This window comes from Apodemus sylvaticus, chromosome 1 (assembly GCF_947179515.1).
Source record: "Apodemus sylvaticus chromosome 1, mApoSyl1.1, whole genome shotgun sequence".
NCBI lineage: Eukaryota > Metazoa > Chordata > Mammalia > Rodentia > Muridae > Apodemus > Apodemus sylvaticus.
Window position 1 is genome coordinate 170,926,900 of NC_067472.1, and position 17,844 is coordinate 170,944,743.

At 49.3% G+C, this 17,844-nt stretch overlaps 1 protein-coding gene across 1 annotated transcript; it reads right to left on the minus strand.

The window, feature by feature from the left end:
- Window positions 1-1,392: 1,392 nt before the first annotated feature.
- On the minus strand, window positions 1,393-8,125 carry Ctu1 (cytosolic thiouridylase subunit 1). Its single transcript, XM_052164504.1, has 3 exons — window positions 8,066-8,125; window positions 3,957-4,499; window positions 1,393-3,162 (listed from the first exon to the last, which is right to left on the minus strand). Exons 2-3 carry the CDS (start codon window positions 4,462-4,464, stop codon window positions 2,531-2,533), a joined length of 1,140 nt encoding a protein of 379 aa, XP_052020464.1. The 5' UTR covers window positions 4,465-4,499; window positions 8,066-8,125; the 3' UTR covers window positions 1,393-2,530.
- Window positions 8,126-17,844: the final 9,719 nt, after the last annotated feature.

Here is a 17,844-nt window from a genome sequence, read left to right on the forward strand (position 1 = left end):
GCATGTTCATCTACCATACATGAGTATTAAACAAGCATTACTCTCATATTACTGCGCTAACCAGGGAGGAACGCCCTCTTGGCATGACTCCAGTCCCACAAGCGGAAAACTTGGAGTTGTACAATCTGCCTGGAGAGTCTTCAGTCGCCCCCTTACTGTCCCCCAGTCCCTCCTCTGTTCCCCCATCCCTGTCCACAGCCACTTTTCTCTACAGCAGCCAAGGGGTTTTTAAAAAGACATCAAAGTTATTCCTCTACCCTAGCTGCTGAACTGGCGTTCCCCGCCTCCGGGGGAGCCCCTCTCTCCATACTTTTGAGATTTGTCCCCCTAACTTTATGTGGGTCGAGGCTCAAAGGCCACCTCCCAAGAGGCCTTTCCTTCACGGCTTCATCCTCCCTCTCTCTATTCTATTTTTAGCAAACAAACCTTTGCTCTGGGGATGTAGCTCAGAGATAGGTCGTCTAGAACCTCCCTGTGAGGGGCTGAGGGAGTGGCTCGGCACGTTAGGTCCTTAATTCAATCTTCCCCATTGAAAAGGGAAAAAATGAGTCACAATCACCCATGTTATTTGTTTGCAATTGCCCCCCTCCTCGTGCCCCACCCCACCCCGCTGAAAATACGTGGAGGGGCTCCGGCCTCTGCCCAGTGCAGCCTGGCACCTGCGGGAGGATCAGACAAGGGAATATCCAATATTTGCTGAATGAATAATTGACCCGGTGGAGGCAGGGCACCCTCCTCTGCTTTCCAACCCTATCTTAACAGAGTTGAGTTATGGAGTTCAAGAAGTCACCGGGTCACTTCCATGAGGACAGGGCCACAGAGGCTAAGGTGCACCCTCCGCCCAAGGTTGGGTGAGCTTTTAGTACTCTAACGCAGGAAACAACTTTTGGGGGGCCCTCTTCTTGGAAAGGTTCCTCAGCCTCTCCACTTCCTCATATGACAAGGCAGCACCCAGAAGCCTGGAGCCCCCTGGTGGCCAATCCCCAGTACGCAGAGCCCAGCTGGACATGGTTGGCTAACTGCTTTATGCACTGGACTCTCCCAAGATGGCGTGAAGGCAAGACAGTTCCATCTTCACAGTAGGAAACGACACCTTAGAGAAGCTAAGGCAGAGAACTTGTCTGCAGACAAGTTCTGTCTCCAGAGTCGAAGCTTGGGGTACCCTCGTCACCCACAACAGATAGCAGAAGTGGGCAAGGCGGTCACCCTATCACAGATAAGGCTGGTGACAGCCCCTGTGGTCCCTTGAAGTTGCCATGGGGAAGAAATGAGAAGGTACGTATAAGCACCCCAAAGCAAAGATGAGGTCCCTTGAAAGCAAAGTGTGTGTTGAAGACCCACACGTGGACACTTACCTTCCTACTGCTGCGATAAAACACCAGACCAAAAACATCTTGGGGAGAAAAGGTTTTATTTCAACTTACATTTTAGGTCACACTCCATTACTGAGGGAAGTCAGAACAGGAACTGAGGCAGAGGCCATGGAGGGACACAGCTACTGACTGGCTCACTCAGCCTGCTTTCTTATAGCATCCAGAATCACCTGCCTAGGGACTGGGCCACCCACAGTGGGCTGAGCCCTTCCACATCAATCATCAATTAAGAAAATGCCCCTCAGGCTTTCCTGTAGACCAGTCTTAGGGAAACATTTTCTCAGATGATCCCAGCCTGTGTAAAGTTGACAGAACCAAAAATGGCCAGCCAGGACACTGACCCAACAACCATGTAAAAAAAAAAATCACAATTTTGGTTCGGAATGTATCAGCTCAGCAGACCACTGGCTTCCAAAGATCCACAAGCTAAGAAAGTCATCAGACAATGTCTGAGAGCTACTGAAGGGACTTCAGCTTAGCCGTAACCTGTCTACCTGAGGTTCACACCTACGTATTTGAACAATGTCTTGATTAATGACTTCCTATTGTTCTAGGGCTATAAATGTTTGTGTAACTGATCCCACAGCAGTTCTGGGGTGACCTCAGTTCACGTACCCAGCCACGGAAGGTCCCAACTGGTTCATAATAAACGTTCTTGGCTTCCTGTAGGTGCAAGAGCTGTATCTGGATGTGACGGGTGTAGTGACAATTGTGAATATTCCTGTTACTCATGTGAATTTGTTTATCTGACTTGGGGAAACAGAAAAGGAGGGCAGGGCTACCTGAGCCCTCACAGGTGTGTGGGAATGCATGGCTGTTGGTCCCTTCTCTCTGGTAGCCCTGCCTGGAGCTCCCTACGTCTTCAAGGTTCAGGTTGATGCACAGGGCACATCCCTCCATGGGGTGCAGTCACTCCACAGGGTTCAGGTCACAGGACACTGGTCACTTTAAAGGTATAGGCCACTGTACGGTACGATAATCTGCTAGGCTCAGTGACTCTGCAGGGTACAGCGACTCCACAGGGAAACAAGTCAGTCCCAGAGTGCGGCACACTGAAGGGAAGTCACTTCACAGTGTATAGATTACTCTACAGTGGCAGGGCACTGGGGTACAATCACTTCCCTGGGCACAGGGCGATGTAGAGTGCAAGGTTAAGGTCACTCCGCCACGGGGCTCTGCGATACACAGGTGGTTCCCGCCCTGTCCCCTCCATGCCCGCACGGGTTGGCTTCATCTTTGGGATGCTTACAGGAGCAGGGTCCTGGTGGGGTCACAGGGTCACTGCTGACTAGGCTTGGCTTCCCAGGCTGTGGCGGCTCAACTTGCAACACACGGCGGCCCTTGCCGATGGCCAGGCGCGGTAGGCCTCGGTTGAGGCCATCCAGGAGCGCACAGGCCTGACAGAGCTTGTGGCTGGCCAGCGCTCCACAGCGGGAGCAGGTGCCTGGAGGAGGGGGCCTTGCTGCCGGAGCCAGAGCTAGGCGCTCGGCCGAGTGCACGAGGTCCAGCACGGCCGATGGTCTGGCGGCCTCCAGGAGCTTCAGCAGGTCCCGAGCATGGCCACGGAAGGCCTCGGGGGCATACACACACTCCTCGGAGAAGTAGCGGAGATGGCGGAAGTGCGCATACAGCACCACCTCCTTCTGCGAGGCAAACTGCAGAGGCCGGCACCGCGGAAGGGCGCATCCCTCGCCCGTGGAGCCCAGCATGCCACCCCTCGCCAGCCTCCCGGCATCACCACGCAGGAAGTTCATGAGCACCGTCTCAGCCATGTCGTCAGCGTTGTGGCCTGCGGGAAGAGAGCTCAGGTGAAGGATGAGGACCAAGGAGACAGCTCATTTCCTGGGTTGAAAATTCACTGAAATCCACCACTCCCTGAGCCTGAAAACCCAGCAATCGGGATTGCCTTGAGATTTCACCAATCCCCACCTTGGAAATCTTCACCCTGAAAACGCCTCCGGGTTAAATACTCTTTGTAAGCCAGTCCCCTGCTCAGTACTCCACGGCTTCTCATTGGAGCAGAGGCAGCCATGTTCTTGCGTCACTTTCAACCAATCAAATAGTGTGAGATTTGTTGTGTGGTGTGACTGTGGTGACTGTGGTATTCCCTAGCTCCCGACTGCCAGGATACCTTTCCTTCGGAGCTGTAACACAGCACTTAACAGCCTGTTGTTGTTCTTGCCAATGGCCAGCCTCTGTAGGCCTCAGTTGAGGTGTGTACACAGTCTGGCATTTACACGGGTGAGGGGTTCAGGGGGGCAAGAACCCCCGGACAACAGAAAAAGTGGAAAAGAGGCCAGGGAACCCCTGGAGCAGGAGATGAGAGGACCCTGTAGATCGTCCCTACAGAGAAAATGTAAAAGGGATCATAGAGACCCTGGGGCCTGGGAGAGTAGAGGTGGGCATTGGAACACCCGGAACCCAGAGAACAAAAGGAGGGGCAGTGGAAATTCGCGGGACCATAAGAGAAGAGCGGGGGAGTGGAGATCCCACCCACGGGAGTGGAGATCCACCCACCCCACTCTCTTGCACTTCCTTGCACGCTGCTCTTCCACAGCGTTCCTGCTGCACACCAGTGCTCACCTGTCACAATGTGTGTGGCTCCCACAAGGCGTGCACCCTCCTCCAGCGCGCGCCTCCGCAGCACCCCGCAGAACGTGCAGCAGGAGCGACTGCGGCCGGAGCCTGCGGTGCTGCGGGCCACGGCGTCCATCGTCCAGCCCCCGAAGAGGTCTTCGTAGGCCACGATGGTGAGCGGCAGCTCCCAGCGCGCCGCCTGACTGCGCACCGCCTCCAGCGCGGCGTCGCGGTAGCCACCGATGCCCTCATCCACGGCCACCAAGTGCAGGGTGATGCCCAGGCGTGGCGCGAGCTCGCGCAGCACGTGTGCCAGCACTGTGGAGTCCTTGCCCCCAGACGCACCCACGGCCACTACAGCGCCCGGCGGCAGCAGGTGCCCGGCAAGCACTGTATGCAGCACCTCGGCCTCAAAGGCAGCACAGAAGCAGGAGCCGCACAGTGCCTGCCCAGAGCGTGGGCGACGGAGGGCAGCACGGGTCTTGTGACAGGAGAAGCACGTCGGGGCGGGCATCTTGGAAAAGAAGTGGATCTCCTGGGATGTCTACACTGTGGAGGAGAAAGAAGGGAGTCATCTGGGGCGTCTACACTGTAGGGTTGATGGGAGAGAAGAAGGGAAGGGGACTACACAAGATACCCAGAAGCTGATCATTCAGGATGTCTGCACTTCGGTGCTGAAGAGAGAAAGAAGTGAATCACATGTATAGTCTGTGTTGGGGGAGGCTGTGGAGATGGCGTCCTACTGAGTGGCGCTTACACAGGGGAGCCCACGGGAAGGGCAGCTTCTTCTGAAGGGAGTTGGGACTTTTCAGAATCCATAGTTGAGGCAGCAAGCAGACTAGAGGCAGGGCACGCTGGACAAGCTTGAAGCAAGGTTGTGGTTGAGCCATTCCACAAACAGACCGGCCATAAAAGATAAGGGGCCTGGAAAACTCCTATGGGTCAGACACTATCTGGACTGGAGTCTCCAGTCTCCTGTCCTTGGATGCAGTTTAAAATGACCTTCCTGCTAACAAAAATAAACCGCCCTCCTACATTGCTGACGGTCCGATCTGCACGTATGCCAAAAAAACCCACCCTGCGCGCCAGAATCCCCTGCCAATGTTTAAATCAGCAAATCATGTGTAACCGCGCCAACCCCCCCCCTACTTTTCCTATATAAACCCCTAACTTTTGAGCCTCAGGGTCGACTCCTCTGTCTCCTGTGTGAGATACGTGTCGATCCAGAGCTCTAATAATAAACTACCTCATACGTTTGCATCAAGTCTCTCGTGTTTCCTTGGGTGTACGCTATCCCGAGAATGGAGTGGGGGTCTCCCCAAAAGGAGGTCCTACACTTCCTACACCAAGAAAATAAGAACCTGATGACAGGGTTTCAGGGAGACAGAGAGGAAGACATGCAAGAGATAGACAGAATGGAATTATGTCTGATTTAGGAAATGGAGCACAATTTACCATCACTCTTGCTACAGCCATGATCACAGACAACTTCCAGGGCTGACCAGAACCCGGAAGAGCTTGCTACTGGGAAGCAGAGAGCTCTAGATGTTTGGATTTTAGTAGGGAAGGTAAGATGCTGAGACCCCCGCATGCGGTCCTGACTGCTTCCCCTGGACGGCATGGTGCCCTCCTCTAGGCACACAGAAGCAGCCTGCATCTCCTCAGCTGTAAGGAACCAGTGAAAACTCTGCAGGCTCAGGCCTCTCCCCGAGACCCCCTCATCTCCAGCTTGGACTATCCCGGAGCCTCGTGCCTTTCAGGAGAGGTGAGGCTGTTCCTGGGATTTTGATCTGGCAAGTTTGTGTTTACCGTCAGAACTTCCACGAGGTCAGGACCAGGACCACCGGGCACTCTAAGCAGAGTCTCAACTCTGACATCACTGATTCCTTTCACCAAATGGTGTCGGGCAGTGGAGCTCAGGTCTGCCCTTCCAGATGCTCAGAGTAGAAGCCCTGAGGTCTAGGACCACCCTGGTCACTCGTACTGTGTGTGTGTGTTGGGGGGGGGGGGGGCTCAAAATTCAAACTCCAGTCTCGACTTGTTCTCCAAATGTCCCTAATCCATCCTCAGAACTCATGCTCAGATCACCTAAAAGAATACAGCCAGCCGGGCGGTGGTGGCGCATGCCTTTAATCCCAGCACTTGGGAGGCAGAGGCAGGCGGATTTCTGGGTTCAAGGCCAGCCTGGTCTACAGAGTGAGCTCTAGGACAGCCAGGGCTACACAGAGAAAGCCTGTCTGAAAAATCAGAGAGGGGGGGAAGGGAGGGAGGAGAGAGAGGGAGGGAGAGAGAGGGAGGGAGAGAGAATACAGGCAATCCCTTTGTGGCCTCAGATGCAGACACTTCATATCTACTCCACGGACAGCACTGTAACAGAATTCCAGTAAATCACTCTATCTAGGGTAAACTTTAGAATGAAATGGCTGTCTATCACTGTATCTAGAGTAGACGTCAAAATGAATAGTTGTTTTCTAGAAGTACTTTGATCTTGAAGAAATCATCCCAGGAAACAGTGATGTTTTCTATTATCTATGGAGTTGTTTTCTGAAGGAGTTTATGGCCTTCACATGACTCTGGTCACAAGACAGTCCTGATACACATGCAATATCTCGAATTATTGAGCAGTGCAAACAGTTCACAACAGGGACCAATGGTTCAGGGGTGTGATGTTTCCTTAGATTAGGGGCTTTGGTTTGAGAAACTTCTTTTACCCCCAAAAAAACAACGTTTGTATGAAATAAGAGGTTACCCCTACCTAAACCCTCACATACTATTTAGCTATGCAACCTAAATTATTTTTTTTCCATTTTGAAGGTTTTTCTGCTGCCCAGAAGCATTTGTCCTAAAGGAGACACAACCTCAAGTAAACACTCAGTAAAAGAAAAGAGCCCACGTTCAGTTCACTGAGGCTGGACCTTCTTCATGCTGCCTCAGGGCCTGATTACATCCTGAAGTGACCCTCTTTCTTTGATTGTCCTACAAAACTCAGAACACCGACACAGCCTGCTTGTCTGGGTCACCGGTGACAGTGACCTCCCTCCTTCACTCTCTTTTACGCTGATTTGCATATAACAACCTGCTGATCCAGCCCAGCTGACTGACAACTTGGGAAACTCCGAGCTCCTCCCCACAATTCTCTCAAATACCCCAGGAACGTTCCTTTCCTCTGGCCCAGAGAGTTCCCACAAGCAGCCCTCGGGACTCTCTTATCTCTCGTGGCTGAGCACTGCCCCTAGAAATATATCGTCCTCAGCCTTTGACTCTATCCTTCCTCTTGCCTGGATTAGGTCCACACCAGCCTCTCACCACTTCTCTCCAAGCCCTGCCCAGAAAGCCCGAAAATCATCAGGCTCAGAGGTGCCACCAGGCTTGACCTCCTAAGGACCCACTTGGGATCCTTGCAGGGTACCTTTCAAGTGTTCCCCAAATCTGTCCCTTCTGCCTGGCTTATCTCTCTCCCAAGACTGCCCGCCACCTTCTACCCAGGATTTATGCAGAATGGCGTGTAAATACACTCTCTGTTCTCAGCCATCTAATCTTGTAAGGGAGTTACTGTTTTAAGAGTAGCTTACAAGCACACACAGAAACAGAAAACCGGGAGACCACATCGGTAGCCCTGAGCTGATGGAGGGAACCAGGCTGATAAATATATCAGTAGTCTTTAGCTAATGGAGAGAACCAGGCTTATACTAATTAAGTAGATATCTGGGATGATGGGGAAAGAATTGTGTACAGACAGGGGCAAACCCCAGAGGTAATACCAGGCGTGGTGGTGCACGCCTTTAATCCTCAGGAGGCAAAGACAGTTGAATTTCTCCAAGTTCCAGGGTAGCCTGATCTACAAAACAAATTCCAGAGGTGCCTCCGGGTGGCCAACTCTCCTAAAAGGCAGAAGAGGAATCCCCAGAACATATTTAACAGGGGCAAGAGAAGACAGATGATCTGTCACCACCAAATGAACAAAGCGGCCTGGCAAGAGACCAGACTAGGAAAACCTGTCCAGAACGCGAGTTGACAATTATAAAAGCGAGTGCTAAATCCCTAGAAAGACCTTCAGCTCTCCCGTGGCACAACGGCCCCAAGCCCGTCGGACCCGGAGGAAGAGGAACACTAACCTGAGTGAAATAAGCTCTGCACTCTGCCTGCCACGCGGAAGCCTGGCGCGGAAAATGTCCTGAGACTACAACTCCCATAAGGCCTTGTACTTTGCCTACGACTTCCAGAATGCAACAGTTCTAGAGGAGCGCCTGTTCTACAGCAGCTTGGACTCCAATTCCCAGCAACACTTGAGAGTACGGCTTTCCTTTGGCCAAATACCTCCCCAAACGGCGGGCTCTGTAAGGAGCACACCTGGGCGGTGGGGATTGAGCTGTGAATACTGTGTTGCCCTGGCAACGCGAGGTCACCAGAAGGGATAGTTGAAATCAGAGTGGCTGCAGTATAATTTCCTAGTTGTGTGGATTATCATACGCTTCTGCTGCTTGCTTGCTTCTCTGTCTCTGTCACTGTTTCTTCTTCCCTCCCTCCTTCCTCTGTCTCTACCCCCCACCCCGCGCTCTCCCCCCTCCCGCCCCCCAGGATCTTACCTTGTAGCCTGGGCTGTCCTGGAGGAACTAGCTACGTAGACCAGTCTGGCCTTGAACTCCGAGACCCACCTACTTGCTTCTGCCTCCACAGTGTTAAGATAAAAAAGGTGTGTGCAATCTCGCCCCTTTCTGTCTTCCTTCCTTCCTTCCTTCCTTCCTTCCTTCCTTCCTTCCTTCCTTCCTTCCTTCCTTCCTTCCTTCCTTCCTTCCTTCCTTTCTCAAAAAGGTGGACGGAGTCCAGATGACACACAGCTCTATAAGCTGTTGTAATACACATAAGTAAATTGTCGTCTTGTACTGTTTGAGGAACCCGGCTCTGAAGGTGGAATTGCCTGTCCCAGCCCGACTTTAGACGCACGCATTTTGTCTTAAAGGGTTCTCCAAGACCACTTGCTCAGTCGCCAGCTGCCTCCCTGGCCCTGTAAGGATGTGAAAGAGAACAGCCAAATAGCCTGAGAGTGGAAACGCTACTTCCTTAAGAACAGGATAGTACGTTCTTAGAAGAATGATAGCGTATCCTAGAACACAGATGGGATGGCACCCATTCCCAGATACCTCTGCTACTTCTCATCCGTATGATATCTGAGGTAGGAATGGCTAGTTGGGAGTCTGCCTACCTGGGACCCTCTTCTTCAGCCAGCCGCCCCTGCGGACTGCTGTGGTTCCCGGATTCCCCAGTCTGTTTCTGCTGGATATTTGCAACATATCTGATCTGGTGCCCCATTATCTTCTTGCAGTTTGCTGTTTATGGACTCGAAATGAAAAGCGCTCCTATTGTGAGTCATTCTCCAGTTTCAGACATCGACTTTCTGCCGATGACCACACGCTCCAGCCCCTCACGAGGGGATTCTAGGTAGGGACTCGGTTATTGAGCCCAGGCCCTAACTGGGGAATTCTAGGCAAGGGTTCTACCACTATGCCATACCCTAGCCTCTCATTAGGGGATTCTGAGCAGATGCTCTATTACTAAGCTATGTATACGCCCAGCACCTCACTGGAGAGATTCTAGGCAGACATTTAACAGTGAGCCATGCCCCAAACTCCTCAGTATTCGTATTAGGCAAGCACTCTACGACTGAGCTATAGCCCCAGAATGCACCACTTCTATGCTTTTTATTTTTAAACAGGGTCTCAATGTGGCCTCAAACTTATAATCCCTTGCCTTGGTCCCCCCAAGTAGCTGGAATTACAGCCCTGAGCCACCAGGCTGGGTTCAGCTGGGTGGTTCTCAGCCTTCCTAATGTCGCAACTCTTAAACACAGTTCCTCATGTTGTGGTGACCCCAGTCATAAAATCATTTTTGTTGCTACTTCATAACTGTAATTTTGATTCTCTTGTGAATTGTAAGTATCTGTGTTTTCCAATGGTCTTAAGCAACCACTGTAAAAGGGTCATTAGACACCAAAAGGGTCACAGCCTACAGGATGAGAACCGCTGACCTAGGCTATGGGGATGATGCTTCAGCAGTGTCTACCCTGTCTACCCTGCCCTGTGGTTCTTAGGTGCCAAGCCCCTCTTCATCAGCATCCCTGACAAATTGACTACAGCTAAGTAAGGGAAGAAGGAGAGAGACTTGACCACCCTGCAGAGAATCAAGTACTAATGCAGACCTGGTTGGTCCCCCCCACCCCCACCCCACAGCCCTGAGGAAATGTGTGACCAAGTACTGGGCAGGCAGTTTTCTGGAATGGGTGTTGTTGTGTAAAATGGAAAACTCCCATGTCTGAGGCTCAGGGGGGGAGCACCCTAAGAGATCCAGGGGACTAGTGACTCCTAGGAGAGCTCATGAGTTGCATATTTAAGTGTCAGTTGTTCTGAGTGCTTAAGCAAGGAGAGAAAGAAAGGAGTCCAGGCCCCACATATTTTGTTGAGTTTATGGCTTCATGCCCTAATTTTCTTCCCTGTTGCTGTGATAAAACATTGACCAGAATTAACTTGCACTTATTTTAGCTTAGAGAGCACAGGCCATGGTTAAGGGAGGCCATGGGAGAGAATCAAGTCAGGAGCTTGAAGCAGAAACCATGGAGGAACTCTACTTACTTACTTACTTACTTACATCTATTATTTACTTACATCCAGGCTCACATTTAACTACTTTCATAATACTGTGGGAGGACCACCTTCCCAGGAGTGGTGCCATAGGAGGACCACCTACCCAGGAGCGGTACCATCCACAGTGAGCTGAGTCCTCCCATATCAGTCAACAATAAGATCCCACCTAGGCCAATGGGATTGAGGCAACTTCTCAGTTGAGGTTCCTTCTTCCTGTGTTGTCTTAGTTAGGGTTTCTGTTGCCTGTCCCCAGTGACATATTTACCCCAACAAGGCCACACTTCCCAATAGTGCCAGTCCCTATGAGCCTATGAGGTCATTTTCATTCAAACTACCCCAAATGTCTTAGCCTTCTGTGTTAGTCGCAATTCCTTGGGCTGCTGCATTGCCCATGTTTTGCTGAGCATTAAAACCTATCGTTGCCTTGAGTGATTTGAATCAACAAGGCCACACCGGATTCTCTGCGTCTCCAGCTTGGTTCTGGGCTCTTTCAGGAAGTTACACTTGAGAGGGCAGCCCTTGCCGGGGCTGGATGGTTAACCACAAGCACTCGCCCACACAGGCCACTCTCCATAAGAGGGCCAAAGATTTCCCAGGCTTCTAGAAGCCCCATAAATCTATGAGTAGGGGTAGAGGTTGAGCGATTGGGGCCGCAGAGCCTCTCTCATTCTTAGTCAAAGCAGCTATAGGCAGACTGGGGAGATGGCTCTTCAGTAAAGCACCTGATAAGCAAGCACGAAAACATGAGCCTGGTCTGCAGAGAACACATTTTAAAACCCAGGCATGGTAGCATGCACTTGTAATTCTAGACCCATGGAGAGACAGAGAGAGACAGAGAGAGAGAGAGAGAGAGAGAGAGAGAAGACCCTGGGGGTTACTGGCTAGCCAACTAGTCTACTTTCAAAGCTCATGTCTAGACAACACAACCTAACTGAGAAGCCCCAGGTCACTAAGATTGTCCTCTGACCTCTGCATGCAAACACAGGTGACTCTCCCCACACCAATGTACCCTTCCCAACACATGCATGACTATAGGTTTGATTCATCTTTTAGGTTGGGGTTTGGGAATCACCACACAAACCACTTAGACACCGATCTCAGTCACATAGGGATAGTTTATGGGATGGCACACTCCAAGACTGATTGATCAGGGCCACAGATCAGACTTGGGAGGTGGCTACGACCTTGAGTTAAGATCCTACAGGGTTTTTAAGCCAAAAATACACAAACATCTGTGCCAAGTTATTTCACCAATTAGGATGTAGGGGACTTCCTGAGGAGCATGTCTTGCTGGTACACTCATCCTGCTCCCATTGGTAGGGGTACTCAGCTGTGGTGGGGGACTTGCCTTGCCTAATATGCCAACATGTCTTAGCCTGCCAACGAGCATGTTAGTTACCCACGTACATGTCTCTGCCAAGTAGCATGTCAATTCCAGGTCTTGGGAACTTAAACTCTACTCCACCCCTATTCAAAAATGAGAGTCTTATTCCAAATGTCTTCTTATATTGGTGCAGATGTCTCTCTTATGTTGGGGTCCATCCCAGGGGTAGCTTATAAAAAGAAAAAAATCATAAAAGCTCATACAGGAAGTGCTGCCTGGTGTTGGTTCTGGTCCAAACTTCTTGTGGCTAACTATACAAAGCAGTTCTGACTTCTATTGTGATTGAAGAACACCAAAGCGTAGACTATAACAGAATATGTAATCAACTGGGCATGAAAAAGTTTCCTAGTAACAGTAACTACAGCATTTGAGAAAGTGTCCTTATAACATTAGTAACAGCACAAAATGGCAGGCTAGAAAGGTAGCAGTTACCTAGGCCTTAACACTTAGAAGAGGCAGAGATGATGATGATGATGTGGATGCTGCTGCTGCTGCTGCTGCTGCTGATGATGATGATGATGATGATTACTAGTGTCCTTTATACCTAATGGAATGTCATATTTGTATGGGAAATGCTTGTGGTTGTTTGGAGAATACTTCCTCCAGCTGCTCACTCACCTAAATATCTGGTGCCTTGCATGATATGTTGTGGGATGGAATCACACCTCTCAGGGATGATGAGAGGTCTAATGAGACATGCACATAGAGAACAACTTAGTGCCTTCACTTCATCTTAGTGCCATCCTTCACTTCCCTGAGGATGGATAGAGGGATCAGGAAAATAAATCAAGTCTATACCTCTCCTGGATATCTCTTTCCCAGTGGACATGGACTCTCCTCAGTATGTCCATTTGACTCCAGACTATGGCCTTCTGTGGGGGCAACAATGGCTCAGTCTCCATTGATACCATGGACAGCATCTCATCCTCTTGTTTAGTGCTCTCCAGAACCAGTCTGTCCTGGGGCAGAGACAGAGGGCATCCTCGGCTTTTAGGGCCATATCTATCGCCCACCAAGATGTTGCTGCCTGTAGCAAGAATTTTGCTTTCTTTGAAAAACACAGAAATACTATGGGAATATGTCTTTATTTTAATCCCAGGTATGGAGAGATAGAACTGCTTCAGCCTGTCCACAGCAGCTGACTATGATTTGCCTCATGCTCTAGCAGGGGTGTGATTTTGCCAGCTGCAGATAGTTTCTGCAATTGTTTCTGTGACACTTGAAATTCTGGGGACTTTTCAGAGGGTATATAAATGCTAGAGCCTAGATAGGTGGGTGGCTGTTGTGGCTGGGTTGGTGGTTGATTACAGTTGGTTGAGGTTTGTTGAATGATTGTTAAGAAGAAACAAGAAGAAATTAGAAATTCTGATGGCTTGGAGCCCCAAGGAACTTGACTCTCCCAATCAGCAGGAGATAGTCAGTCTAATGATGATGTCGCCCTCTTGCCCCTCTATCCTTTTTTTCCACTATCTAGTGTTAGGGAGCTGTAGTGGTTTCAATAGGTTTGGCTCCCATAGACTAGTGTGTTTGAATGCTTGGCCCACAGAGAGTGATACTATTAGGAATTGTGAAATGGGTGTGGCCTTGTTGAAGGAAGTGTGTCACTGTTGAGGTGGGCTTTGCCAGTCTTCCCCTGTTTGCTTTCAGAACAAGATGTAGAATGCTCAGCCCCTTCTCCACCGCCATGCCTGCCTGCACGCTGCCATGCTCCCACCTTGATGATAATGGACTGAACCTCTGAACCCATAAGCCAGCCCCAATTAAATGTTGTCCTTATAAGAGTTGCCTTAGTCATGGAAGTATCTCTTTCCAGCTATAGAAATCCTAGCTAAGACAGGGAGTTAAAGTGTGGAAGAAAAAGAGTGTAGAGGAATGGAAGAAAGAAAAACCCATAAAGTAGCCAAAGACAGGCTACAGCTGCCCACTAGATCTGTCCTACCTGCCTTTTCTGGAGGCCTGAAGGCACAGGATGAATGTGCTCTACCAGGTGAATGAATGGATAATGAATGGAATGAATGAATGAATTTCCATCCAGAATACCGTGGGACACAGGTAACAATTCATATACATTAATTTTATCCCAGTAGACAATAGTTGAACAATGGCGAATGAGGTGGAGAATGCATACAATTCCCTGCCCAGACTAGTGAGATTTGTATGGCAAGATACCACAAACTGTGAAGCTCACATATATCAGAGATTTACTCCTTATATATCAGGAGGTTAATCTGTGCATGGCCGATTCAGTGTAGGGTGAAGGTGTAAGTATACTTTGTTTTGTGGTAGAACAGGCAACCTCCCTTGGGTGGTCTCTTGTATAAATGGTATTAGTTCAATTTGTGAGGGCCAATCCCTGTGACCTAATCCCTACCTAAATGTGCTGGGTAGTTTTATGTCAACTTGACACAAGCTAGAGTCACCAGAGGAAGGTGTTTCAATGAATGAAATACTCCTATAAGATAGGACCGTTGGCAAACCTGTAAGGCATTTTCTTAATTAGTGATCAATGAGGGACAACCCAGACCATTGTGGACGGTACCATCCTAGGACTGGTGGTCCTGGGTTCTCTAAGACAGCAGGCTGAGCCACCTATGGGGAGCGAGCCAGTAAGCAGCACTCCCTATGGCTTTTGGTTCCTGCCCTGCCTGAGTTCCTGCCCTTCCTGATTCTGATGATGAAGTGTTAAGTGGAATTGAGAGTAAAATAAATCCTTTCCTCCCCAAGCTGCTTTTGGATTTGGCGTTTCATCACAGCAATAGTAACCATGGCTAAAACACTAAACAACTCACCTCTGTGGGACTGAAGAGATGGCTCAGTCAAGTGCTTGCTACTCAAGCATGGGAGGTCAGATGCCCAACTCCACATAAAATCCAAGTGTAGAGTTCATGGCTGTAATGATGGTGCTGGAGTGTAGGAGAAGAAATAGGTAGAAGCTAGGGCCTCACTGGCTGGCAGGGGGTGGGAGGAGACTGTCTTAGGTGTGTGCTTGTTTGTTTGTTTCTTTTTGATGAAATACCCCCCCCCAAAGCAACTTATAGCAGAAATAGTTATTTATGCTCTAAGTTCAAGATACAGTCTATTGGGGCAGAGAAGTCAGGGCAGCACAAGCTCAGAGCATCCACAGTCAGGAAGCAGAGAGCAATGCATGGTGGTACTCAGCTCACCTCCTCCTTTTCATACAATCCAGGATCCCAACCCAGGGAAGGGTACCACCCACCGAGTGAGCATCTTCCCACCTCAGTTCATCTAATCAAGCCCCACCCCCACCCCCACACCCAGCATGAGCCCATCTCCCAAGTGATCTTAGATTTTGTCAAATTGACCATCAGAACTTGCTCAAAGAGTAAGGTGGAGAGTGACAGAGGAATATACCCAAAGCAGAATTCGGGATTTTATACATGCATGCACTTGCACAGGCAAGTGCACTCCCCTTCCCCCCACCCCCCCCACACACATACACATACACATTCCCTCCACCCACAAGGGCCCACTCGTTATCACCATAGCCTTGGGAAAAATAATCTCAACATTTGTGTTTTGCAGGGACCTTAGCACTTCCATTTTGGAACTCAGTGTCTTCTAAAAATGAGGAAGTGGCACACACATATATATCTTCTCAATTTTTACGGGCTATATGTCACAAGTTCCTCTCTTAGATACAGATTCTCAGGGTCTTTTCTTCTTGTCCTGCTTTCTTTACAAACTGGGAAAAGAGGAAACCAGACAGGCAAAGGCCCAGGCCTTCTAACCACTGAATTGCTGCAATTTCTGGTTAGTAGGAGAGAGAGTATTTGGGCAAAGATGGGGTAAAGGTTGGTTGCCAATCGAAAATTCAGAAAGTGGTGCTAGCAAGAGAGAGAGAGAGCAAGAGAGAAGAGAGAGACAGAGACAGTGAGAGGATGGGGGCCAGACATGTTTAAACCCACATGTGTTAATCAGGGTTCTCTCAAGGAACAGGATATTTATAGAACAAATATGATATATATATATACATATATATATATCATACACACACACACACATATGGGACATATTAGAATGATATACAGCCTATGGCTCATCTACTTCAACAATGGGTGACTACCAATGGAAGGGACTAGGATCCAATAGTTGTTCCGTCATTGAGGCTTAATGTCTCAGCTGGTCTTCAGTATATGCTGGAACTCCAAAGAAGTGGGCTATACCACAGAAGAAAGTGTGGCATGGATTAAAGATGGATCTTCTCATATCAAAAGATCTGTATCAAAGGTGTATTTTCTCACCTCAGAAGATCCAGATTAAAAGTGGGTCTTCCCACTCCAAATGATCTCATTAAGGGGGAAAAAAACACGCATAGGTGTGCCCAGTCATTTGGGTTTTGACTAATTTCAGATGTAGTTTCCTTAACAACCAAGTCTAGATATCACAAGAAGCAAATGTAGAAATAAGGAGGAGAATAGGTGGATGACCCTGGAGGCTCACAACAGGAAGTTTCTTACAGGCATTTCTCTGGTGGTATATCTCTAGGTCACTTTTCTAATGTGTTATATCTTTTCCCTATCTCAAATGTTCAAGGAAAACTGACATAAATCAAAAGACACTTGACCTCTCAGGATTATCTCCACTTCCTCCTAGCTCCCACCACAAGTTAAACACAGTCTTCTAGGAGCTGAACATTCCTGAGGGCAGACAATGCAAGGCTGGCGTTTATGTCTTCTGTTCATTCGAACCCCTTGGAGAGGACCCTGAACAGACAAGTGGTCCTCTGGAGCTAGGCAAGAGTAAGAGACAACAGCAGGGAAGAAATATGTATTGGTGGGCTGCGACCATGACTCAGCAGTAGAGAGCCTGTCTGAATACCAGTGAGAGGCTAGGGCATGACTCAGTTGGAGAACTCTTTCTTAGAATCTCCCAATGAGTTGCTGATAGTGTAGTTCAGGATTAGAGCTCCTGCCTAGAATCCCCCAGTGAGGGGCTGGGGGCGTGGCTCAGTGGTAGTGCACCTGCCTAGTGTGAATTCCACCTCCAACAAGAAACTTACCCTTGCACAGGGAAGGGAGTTTTACCTCTTTTAAAATTCAGTGTTATTAGCCGGGTGGTGGTGGCACACGCCTGTAATCTCAGCACTCTGGGAGGCAGAGGCAGGCAGATTTCTGAGTTCAAAGCCAGCCTGGTCTACAGAGTGAGTTCCAGGACAGCCAGGGCTATATAGAGAAACCCTGTCTCAAAAAACAAAACAAAACAAAAATTCTGTGTTCTTATAATGTTCTAGGTCAATGCTGGAGTGCTAACAGCCCTAATAGACCAGGCTTAGTCACAGTGGCCTTCCACACACCAACTAAAGACATAAGAGAGAAGAGATTTGATGTAATTTGGACACACTGGGAAGAGAAACAAAGAGTTTCAGTGACCCTCAAGTCTATCTTCAGGGTCCTGATAAGAAGTTTAGGTTTAATTACAGGGCAGGAGGTATGTCTGAGTAAGAGTCCTGGTCAAGGTGTGGTACGGCCCATCTTTGACACATCCTTGTTTGGCTCATGAGGTGTTCCAGTAAGTTTTGTCAAAACTGTGTGGATTCCTCCTGGGTAGTGAGTTCAACCTGTGGGTATCATCTGGACTTTAGCATTTCCCTTATGCCAGCTTGGTATTCCTGTGGAAATTTTAATTCTTTGGAGCCCTTTGTCCCCCCAAAATATGATAGCAAATGGAAGACACAGCATCTCTTTAAAAGATCTCCTCTCTTGCTAGGTAGGCTACATTGGATTTCCACTGGGCAATCTTCTCTCTACCAAGTCTCAGTGCAAACTTCCAGCCTCTATATCCCCTGACCTGTGAGTGAGACTCCCCTCGGTAAACTTGCTGTATTCTGGCTTGTGCTGTTTGTTTTGGTTTG

Bases quoted from the DNA above. Each gene is read 5' to 3' on its own strand.
- Ctu1 (XM_052164504.1), bottom strand. From the start codon at position 4,464: ATGCCCGCCCCGACGTGCTTCTCCTGTCACAAGACCCGTGCTGCCCTC. The intron at 3,163-3,956 runs GTGAGCACTGGT...CTCTTCCCGCAG, and splicing joins AGCCACACACATTGTGACAG to GCCACAACGCTGACGACATG.